The sequence below is a fragment of the Strongylocentrotus purpuratus genome, unplaced genomic scaffold (assembly GCF_000002235.5).
Source record: "Strongylocentrotus purpuratus isolate Spur 01 unplaced genomic scaffold, Spur_5.0 spur5_scaffold_16, whole genome shotgun sequence".
In the NCBI taxonomy this organism is placed as follows: domain Eukaryota; kingdom Metazoa; phylum Echinodermata; class Echinoidea; order Camarodonta; family Strongylocentrotidae; genus Strongylocentrotus; species Strongylocentrotus purpuratus.
The window spans coordinates 7,930,819-7,941,616 of NW_022145601.1; the positions used below are offsets into that span (position 1 = coordinate 7,930,819).

General features: G+C 39.7%; 1 protein-coding gene and 1 long non-coding RNA gene across 2 annotated transcripts; both read left to right on the forward strand.

Annotated features, from left to right (window-relative positions):
* The first annotated feature begins 1,766 nt into the window (after positions 1-1,766).
* On the forward strand, positions 1,767-8,260 carry LOC100888342. The gene is made up of 2 exons (XM_030987700.1): positions 1,767-1,816; positions 2,467-8,260. The coding sequence occupies exon 2, from the start codon at positions 2,663-2,665 to the stop codon at positions 8,258-8,260; it is 5,598 nt and encodes a 1,865-aa protein (XP_030843560.1). The 5' UTR covers positions 1,767-1,816; positions 2,467-2,662.
* Positions 8,261-8,356: 96 nt separating this feature from the next.
* Positions 8,357-10,418, forward strand: LOC115924482. Its single transcript, XR_004064327.1, has 2 exons — positions 8,357-9,705; positions 10,356-10,418. It is a non-coding gene; the product is annotated as an uncharacterized LOC115924482 (long non-coding RNA).
* The last annotated feature ends 380 nt before the right edge of the window (positions 10,419-10,798 follow it).

The following is a 10,798-nucleotide window of genomic DNA, read 5'->3' on the forward strand; positions in this document are numbered from 1 at the left end:
GTGACAAACTATGGTGTTGCTACAGTTTATTCTCTCAGCATATTAAAAGATGTACTCAAAGGTACTTTTCCTAAATATTACATTATATCTAACAAACTTTTGTTCACAAAAGTCTAGCAAATAATAACTTAAAATAAATTGGAAATTACTTTTAAAATAATTGGAAATACATTTAAACCTTTACTCTTCTCTTCAAAAAAGGCCCTATCAGATAGACATAAGTTTATCATTTTTTAATAAAATTAAAATGCAACACCACTTGTAATCTTTAGTATTAGTTCATCTTCGTGAAAGGCTACAACGCCTTTTGAAGATTACCAGAAGAATAAGAAGAAGATATATCGAGGATCATGAAAGTAATCATATCTTCTTTTAAATGCGTGTACATGGAATATAGTTTTTTGATATTTAATCTTAAGTCAAGTTCTGACAAAAATATTAGGGATGCTGTACTGGATAGTAAATTGAAGGGGGGGGGGGGTTATAAAATTATGTAGTTCAATAGTAATACTGTAGTAATATAATTATACACTGTCGCTCATAAAGTTGGAATATTTTTGTTTTACCCTAATTTATGGAATTATTTTAAATATAATTTAAAAATAATAGATCTAGATAATAATATACATTCTCAGATCTTATTTTTAAATTATTTATAAAATAATTCCATAAATTGGGGTAAAACAAAAATATTCCAACTAATAGTAACAATAATGACAATGATCATGATAATAGTAGTAATAATAATGATAATACAGATAGTAGTAAAAACAACAACAATAATGTCCAATGTAAGATAAAGTACTCATAAAACTCAGTATATACCTGTTCTTTACATAATAAAATAGCATGTTGATATTATTGAATATTTTTTTCAAAATCTACAGTAAACTTTTACAACTGAAAAATTTGAATTCAAGAGACAGCCCCCCCCCCCCCCATCCATTTGCCATCCTTTTGTTGATGTCATGTTGGAATTAAAAAGATCTTTATAGAAAAAAAAAAAAAAAAAAAAATGAGTTCATAAATGTTAATAAATTAGTTGATACTGCTTAATTCTGTTCTTTTCATTTTCTTATTTTGTGAAATATATGTGATGATGCTGGTGATTATGATGATGTAGGCACTCTGTAATGATAATGCTGTATGACTGAGGTGAGATGGGGTCTGATGCAGTCTTGTGTAGAATTGAGTATGGTGTTCGACCTTTTGATGTTTGTTTATATCTGGTATCAGCGAGATAGATTTAACCCGGCATCTTTCCTAATGAGAGAAAGTGGAAATGTAACAAGAGAGTGGGCAAGACTAATGTATAAATACAGTATAAAAAATGGTTTACAATAAAGATGAGGGGGGGGGGGTTAAATAAAGAATAAGTCAATGCCAAAATGATGAAAGCATATAGGTAATTGGGGTGTGGATGGGGAGGGAGGTTAATAGAGCCTATGGAAATGTCAATATTGGAAGGGGTCCCTGTATTGAAAATGTTACTGTTGGGGGGGGGGGGGCAAATTTCCCCCAAATCAGTGACGACGAATGCAAAAATTTAAATTTCATTGGGGATGGGGCACAATATGAAGAACATTGAAGTCGAGGTGAGAATGATTCATTATTTGGACACTAAAAATATTAATATATCACTTGTTAAGTCGGCTAAATGATCTGTAGATGACGTTGACTTGCTCAGAAATTTGTCGCCCTCTAGTGGCAGCTGATTTTTGGTTCGATGGAGCAAGCTGAGTTTGTTTGATACCGAATGTTTTGATTGTCAAAAATCGTATTCTGAGGGATATTCAGTTCACAAAAGGGCACAGAGGTCAGTATATTTATATATATGATGTTTGCTTGCAATTAAGTGCTGTTATGTAAAGGATTATGAAGATTAATTTGGATATAAAGCCAAGTCTGGCTGTATGTAGCGATACGTTCATGTACACGTGTAATGTGCGACTGTGTAGGAATTTACGTAGAACGGTAAATTCATTTATGAAATATTGGATAAAGTGAAGAGTAATGACTGATATATATGACTTATGACTGTATGAGACAGGTTTCATTTATCATAGTTATGAAAGTACTTGTATTAGGGTAATTTAGGACAAAGATAAATGAAGTTTACAAGGAAGGGTCTGGAAGGATCTACACTTTCTACTTACATAGAAAGGCATATGTGGGGCAATGAAAAGTCATTATTCTTTCGTCATTGGAGTTGATTCAATTTAGTTAGGCTGTCAAGTTACAAGGAGCCATGGAAGCCTTATAAATTGTATGACATAATGATTATAACGATTGGCAAGGGTTTATAGCCAAGATTATTTTGCGTAGATGATTCTGTGATCGATCGAAGCTGTAATCGATATAAATGCTCATTTCCTTATTTGATAACGTATTGAAGCATTGCAGTTGTGGTTAGATTCATTTGCATATTTACTTATTATGCTTGCAATTTTTGTCTTTGTCATACAGTTTTCACGGAGTTACATGGATGGATACGGAGACGTAAAATAAAGATTGACAACTCCCGTAAAAGCTTGTGTCTGACTGAATTTATTGGGTTTTCGTGATCGACAACAGTTACAGTGAAAACTCTCCCACAGTGAATCCCTACCAGAAGATTCCTTGTTCTGCCGAGACTGGGAAGCTACAGAGACACCTGTTAATCATGACTGAAGAACAACCTGCTCCGCAGAAGCGACAGTCAGTCCCCACAGAAAGGAGCATCGAATACCAGCTCGATCTGAAGACTAAGAACTTCAGAAGCAGTGTGACCTCCTGGCGACGTAAGGCCAACAAGCTAAGAGCTGCACTAATAGATGATGTTGGTTTTTCTGATGTCAAGGCTCTTCGAGATGGGTTACAAGTACTGATGGACACTGTCATCAATGGGCAGGAGAACCTCGCTGAGTTACGATTGTCCTCCGAGATAGCTGATGATAGTGAGGACAAATTAGAGGAAGTTGAGAAAGAACACAGTTCAATCATGAAAAGCACTCTTGACAGAATGATTGTTCTAAAGGAAGATGAAAAGAGCGATGATGCATCTGTGAGGCAAGCAGTCACTTTCGATGAACCATCACCTGTTGATCCACCATCACCTGTTGATCCGCCTGTTCATGAGACTTCACCCATTGACCCTTTGAGTCTCTTTGCAGAACAGTTGAGAGCCTCACGATTGCCTCTACCTGAACCGACTTCATTTGATGGCAATCCCCTCTTGTATCCAGGTTGGAAACACGCCTTCGACGTTTTAATTGATCGCAGTGGCATCACGCCTATGGACAGGTTCTTCTACCTTGAAAAGTACCTGAAGGGTCAACCCCTAGAGCTAGTAAAGGGATATGCTCTGATCGACAACGAAACAGCATATCATGATGCCAGAAAGGCTTTGGAAGAACGGTACGGAAATTCCTTTGTCATAGCTAAAGCCTTTCGAGACAAGATGGAGAGATGGCCTCGAATAGCCACAAAGGATGCACCTGGTTTGAGGAAGTTCTCTGATTTCCTACGGCAGTGTGTTACAGCAATGGACAAAATTCAGAACCTTCATCATCTGAATGACGACTGTGAAATTCGTAAGATCCTGACCAAGTTACCTGAATGGTTAGTTGTACGCTGGTCCAGGAAGGCTTATCAATGGGCAGACAGCAATGGCAGCTTTCCTCCTTTCAAGCTGTTTGCACGTTTCATCGAGGAGGAGTCAAAGATTGCTTGTTGTCCCATCACCTCTGTTTATGGATTGAGGGAAACAAGATACGAGAGAGGAAAGGCAGCAGTATCAGAAGTCAGAACATTAGCAACTGATGCCACTAGCAGTAGGAATCAGAAAGGAATGGGTGATAGAAAGCAGCAATGGACTGTATCCTGCTTGGTCTGCAAGAAGCCACACTCCTTGGAAGAGTGCCCTACCTTTTCAGCATGGGAGATGGCAGAGAAGAAGAAATTTATCGTTGAAAGGGGCTTGTGCTATGGGTGTCTAAAGGTTGGTCATCGATCAAACGAGTGCAAGAAGAGAAGCACTTGTAAGGAGTGTAAAAGGAGACACCCAACAGCACTCCATGTTAAAGACTGGGTGAGGGTTAACGCTCAACCTTCAAATCAAGATACAACCCAAGATGAAGTGAGGTCATCAAGCTCACACATTGCAAGGAAAAGTAATGGACAAGAAACACTCAAAAGCTCGATGATTGTTCCTGTATGGTTGTCACATAAGGACAGTGTTGGTGAAACTTTGACATACGCCCTGCTGGATACTCAGTCAGATACAACTTTCCTACTCACATCCATTAAGGACGAAATGGGGCTACATGGGACTAAGGTCAACTTACAGCTATCCACGCTATCCATGAAGGACCAACGAATAAACAGTGAACGTGTGTATGGACTGCGTGTACGCGCACATGATGGCAAGGACAAATTAATCTTACCACCGACGTACACACGTGACATCATGCCGGCTGACCGGACACATGTACCAACTCCAGAGACTGCTAAGTCCATTCCTCACCTGCGTGATCTTAGCAGCAAGCTCATTCCACTACAAGATTGTGACATAGGCCTATTGTTTGGTTATGACTGTGCGAGAGCCTTGTTGCCGAGAGATGTGATTCCTGCACCATTCAACAATGGACCATATGGCATACGAACCGACCTTGGATGGAGTATTGTAGGAACAATACGTAGTGACTACAACCGCAAGAATGACGACCGTATTGGCATCAGTCACCGTTTGATGACAAGAGAAATTCCAGAGACATTGGTGATAGACAGAAAGGAAGTCTTCCTTTCTGAAAGGGTGACAACCAAGGAAGAGATCACACCCTTACTAGTGAAGAGTATAATGGAAGCTGACTTCACTGATACAAGTGTAGAAGGGACGGCTTTCTCCCAGAATGACATCAAATTCCTTGACATCATGAATAAAGGAATACACATGAGTGATGGTCACTATGAGATGCCGCTTCCTTTTAAGGATGAAAGACCTCAACTCCCGAACAACAAAGCCCAAGCATGGTCGAGACTTGTACATCTGGAGAAGAAGTTCAGACACAACATAGAATACCAAAGGAAGTATACAGAAGTGATGGAGACGCTTATCAACAAAGGATATGCCGAGACTGCTCCAATGACTGATACTGTGGGTGCTACCTGGTACATACCACATCATGGTGTAGTGCAACCCAACAAGTTAAGAGTTGTATTTGACGGCAGTGCACAATACAGAAGTCATTCTTTGAACAGTCACCTACTCACTGGGCCGGACCTCACAAACAAGCTCACCGGGGTGCTATGTCGATTTCGACTTGAGAATATTGCATTCATATGCGATATACAAGAAATGTTTCATCAGTTCAAGGTGAACGAAGAAGATAGAGACTATCTAAGATTCCTGTGGTGGAAAGGTGGAAACCTTGAAGAGGATCCAAGTGTGTACCGCATGACAGTGCATCTCTTTGGAGCTGGGTCATCACCTGGGTGTGCTAACTTTGGGCTGCGACAACTAGCGACAGATAATGCCGCTGAATTTGGAGAGGACGTCAAGAATTTCATTCATAGAGACTTCTACGTTGATGATGGACTCAAGTCGATGTCTACAGCTCAAGAAGTGATACAATTGATCACCAGAACCAGGCTGCTGTGTGAAAAGGGTGGCTTACACATGCACAAGTTTGTATCCAACGACAGAGATGTGCTGAATTCTGTACCAGAGAAAGACAGAGCCAAGAATGTGAGAGAAATCAACATTCAAAGTGACGACTTACCCATTGAGAGGGCTCTTGGTGTCCAGTGGTGCGTTGAGTCAGACACATTCAATTTCAGACTCACCCTTCAAGATAAACCTCTCACCCGTCGAGGAGTATTGTCTACAGTAATGTCCATATATGACCCATTGGGTCTGATAGCTCCAGTCGTCTTGACAGGCAAACGAATTCTACAGGAGCTATGCAACTCATCAAAGGACTGGGATGACCCTCTTCCTGACCATTTGAGGGAACGATGGGATAGATGGAGAACTGACTTGCTTATACTCCCCACCATATCAATCAACAGATGCTACAAACCAACTGAATTTGGAGAGGTGAAGTCAGTAGAATATCATCATTTTGCTGATGCAAGTACCAGTGGATATGGACAGTGTACTTATCTGAGAGTCACTAATGCTGAAGGACGAGTTCATTGCTCCCTCGTCGTTGGAAAGGCTAGAGTAGCACCGCTGAAACTGGTAACAATTCCCCGTTTAGAATTGACAGCAGCAGTCATTGCTGTTAAGGTCAAAACCTTCTTGGATGCAGAACTACGACTTGATGAGGCTACGCATACATTCTGGACTGACAGCAATGTAGTTCTTGGGTATATCAAGAACTCAGAGAAACGTTTCCATGTCTTTGTGGCAAACAGAGTTCATCAGATTCGACGTCACTCCTCTGCATCACAATGGAGACATGTGGAATCAAAGGAGAATCCTGCTGATGAAGGCTCGAGAGGTCTGCTTGTACCCCAGTTAAGAGATTCCAAGTGGCTACACGGTCCTGAGTTTCTGTGGAAGGAGACGTTTTCCAATGAGTCCAATGAAGGAGAGATGTTCGACATAGAAGATGACGATCCTGAGTTGAAGAAATCTCAGGTTCATACTTCTCAGACCAGTACGGATAGCCTTGATTCCAGTAGACTGAATCGATTTTCGACTTGGAACAAGGCTAAGAGAGCAGTTGCTAATTGTTTGCTATTCATCTCTTGCCTGAGACAACGTTGCCATAAGAAACGTACCAGAAGACAGTGCAAACTTTCTGAGGAGAAGAGCATCAATCTAGAATACCTGCAGAAGGCCGAGATAGAGATAGTAAGAATGGTACAGAGGGAAGCCTTTCCAGATGAAATCCAGACCCTAACTGCTATTCAGAGAGGAAATGACTTGACTAACAGAAAGAAAACTCGTCAGATGAAAAGAAGCAGTCGACTCCATCAGCTCGACCCCTTCTTAGATGACCAGGGAATCCTGCGAATTGGAGGACGCATTCGTAAATGCGATGAGCCATATGAGATGAAGCATCCAGTAATCCTTCCTCGGAAACATCACATGACTGAACTCATAATACGTCATTGTCATGAGCAGACTGCACACCAAGGAAGGGGTATGACACTTAACCAGATCAGGCAAAATGGATTCTGGTTAATTGGAGGTAGCAGTAGAGTGTCAAAGTATATACGTTCATGCGTCATCTGCAATAGACTGCGCCGTCCTACTTTGACTCAGAAGATGTCCGATCTACCCACTGACAGACTCACACCAGAATCACCATTCACATTTTCTGGAATGGATTGTTTTGGACCTTGGTTGATAAAGGAGGGTAGGAAGGAATTAAAGAGATATGGACTTTTATTTACATGCATGGCATCCAGAGCTGTGCATATTGAAACCCTCAACAGCATGAACACAGACTCATTCATCCAGGCATATCGACGTTTCGTAGCCATTAGAGGTCCAGTACGCCAACTGAGATGCGACAGAGGCACAAACTTTGTAGGAGCTGCATCTGAATTTCAGAGAGCCTGGAAGGAAATGGACCATGCCAAGGTCCAGAACATTCTACTGAATGATGGATGTGACTATGTTGAGTTCAAATTCAACGTTCCCTCTGCAAGCCATATGGGGGGAGCGTGGGAAAGACTGATCAGATCCGTTCGCACTGTGCTGGATACGTTGCTGCATCATTCTGGAAGACAACTAGATGACGAGTCTCTACGCACTCTGATGTATGAAGCAGCTGCAATTGTCAACAGCAGACCACTGACGACGGACAATCTGAGTGACCCTATGTATCCTGTACCGCTGACCCCGAATCATCTCTTAACTATGAAGACTTGCATCATTCTTCCTCCCCCGGGATGCTTCCAGCGGGTTGACCTGTATTCCAGGAGACGATGGAGAAGGGTTCAACATCTACTCAATGAATTCTGGAGCCGTTGGAGGAAAGAGTTCCTTCACAACCTGCAAACGAGACAGAAATGGACTGTTCCACAACGAAATCTGAGAGTCGGAGATGTGGTCGTTGTTAAGGATAACAATGCTCCTAGAAACGCATGGCCAATGGGTAGGATTACGGAAACTTATCCCTCGGATGATAAGCATGTTCGTAAGGTTAAGATCGCAATGGGTGAACAGAAACTGAATGCAGTAGGAAAGCGAACTACCCCATGTTCTTACCTTGAGCGTCCGATTCATAAACTAATATTACTTGTCCCACAGGAAGACCAGGAGTAATTCCGGACAAGGAGCCATAGCGTAACTTTGCGAAGATTATTTTTAATTTCACTCGTTTAAAGGAAATTTATGACCTGAAGTCATGTTTATATCATATATGGATGAAGATGACATTGAGACATTAAAAAATGATACATGAACTCCTGAATTTATTTGAACTGGACCAAATGAAGGTCTGAACTCAGAGACTAGAGACTCACATTTTCTTTGGGTCTGAACTCAAAGACTAATTTCTTGTACATTTGAGACTGAATTGAGAGACTAGTACTTTTTACTTTGATCTGGGTCTTAATTTAAAGACTAGGGTTTTGGTGCGATTTGTATCTGACATCCAAAATTAAGCTATGCGCAATGTTGGGCCTGACTTTAAAAATGGTCTATTTTGCATGAAGGGTCTGTAGGAAAGACTAAGACTAATTTATGCATGATATTGTTTTTTGTCTGGTTTGAATTACGATAACTGGAAATTTTTTATTTTCAGTTTAGGCTTGACAAGAAGTCTGAAAGTAAAGACTAGAAATGTATTGCTTTGAAGAAAACCTAAGTATGATTCTGATTTCAGAATCAATTTGTAAGCAAGGTTGGGCAATTCAACCATTAATTATTTTTCATGGTTTAGAGTTGTAAATTCTTCTGCGCACTGAAGGAGTAGAATTTCTGGATAGTTTGCATTCAGTAAGTTTGTCATACCCGTTCAAGTCAACGGCAAATTATTTATGCAGGTTGATGCTAACCTTTGAGTATTTCAATTTGATTTGAAAGGAGTACAGGTATAGTGTCCAGAAATCGGAAGAATTCAAGTGTTGTTTTTTTTGGCCTATGAAAATGACAATTGGTCAATAAGTTGTTTTTGTCATTTTCAATGTTCACTTGTGTGTATAAGGAAGTCATAGTTTTTTCATGACTACAGGGCAATCAGTGAATTTACACCAGTTCGGATCTCTAAGAATTTGTAAATGTGCTTGTGCTCATTTAAAACGGTTTGATAGGAATTTAATACTTACATGTTATTTCTTGATAATTGGTGACATAGATTACATTCCATCTGATATTCCAGACCAGTGGTCAGAACCTTGTTATTTTTACTAAAATGTGAAAATTTACTTGTTGAATGATATTCCATATATTAATTTGCATACTTTGGCTTGATGTAATATCATGCATGTATATAATGTGAAGTACGTACTGTACAACTTTTTGATCTCTGTGGAATTTTTCGGTTAATAACTGGCAAAGAAATACCTATAGAGGGTAAATTAGTTTCAGTTTTTCAACTGATTTAAAGGAGCCATGTAGATGACGTTGACTTGCTCAGAAATTTGTCGCCCTCTAGTGGCAGCTGATTTTTGGTTCGATGGAGCAAGCTGAGTTTGTTTGATACCGAATGTTTTGATTTGTCAAAAATCGTATTCTGAGGGATATTCAGTTCACAAAAGGGCACAGAGGTCAGTATATTTATATATATGATGTTTGCTTGCAATTAAGTGCTGTTATGTAAAGGATTATGAAGATTAATTTGGATATAAAGCCAAGTCTGGCTGTATGTAGCGATACGTTCATGTACACGTGTAATGTGCGACTGTGTAGGAATTTACGTAGAACGGTAAATTCATTTATGAAATATTGGATAAAGTGAAGAGTAATGACTGATATATATGACTTATGACTGTATGAGACAGGTTTCATTTATCATAGTTATGAAAGTACTTGTATTAGGGTAATTTAGGACAAAGATAAATGAAGTTTACAAGGAAGGGTCTGGAAGGATCTACACTTTCTACTTACATAGAAAGGCATATGTGGGGCAATGAAAAGTCATTATTCTTTCGTCATTGGAGTTGATTCAATTTAGTTAGGCTGTCAAGTTACAAGGAGCCATGGAAGCCTTATAAATTGTATGACATAATGATTATAACGATTGGCAAGGGTTTATAGCCAAGATTATTTTGCGTAGATGATTCTGTGATCGATCGAAGCTGTAATCGATATAAATGCTCATTTCCTTATTTGATAACGTATTGAAGCATTGCAGTTGTGGTTAGATTCATTTGCATATTTACTTATTATGCTTGCAATTTTTGTCTTTGTCATACAGTTTTCACGGAGTTACATGGATGGATACGGAGACGTAAAATAAAGATTGACAACTCCCGTAAAAGCTTGTGTCTGACTGAATTTATTGGGTTTTCGTGATCGACAACAGTTACATGATCAGTGCAGTTTTTCTGATCTAAAAACTATTTAAGTTAATAAACAAACAAAAAAAAAGAGGTAAAAATGAATTGAGGTACAACAGTGAAATGGGGTCATTATTTTTGCCTTTTAACTGAACTGAATTTTTTAAAATGTACTTTCCATCCTGGTGACAGTGAAGTTTGTGGCCCTAACTAAGTCAACCATTTAAAAGTTTATTACCCCCCCCCCCCCCCCCCCACCTCCCCTCCCCCCAACACACACACCTCCACAACTCTGCATGACCTTTGTTCTACATTTATCCGGCCCAATTATAGTCTTTAGTCAAGGCACTCGTGCTGTATT

What these genes read in the sequence shown, in the direction of transcription:
- LOC100888342 (XM_030987700.1), top strand. Translation starts at nt 2,663, where the DNA reads ATGACTGAAGAACAACCTGCTCCGCAGAAGCGACAGTCAGTCCCCACA.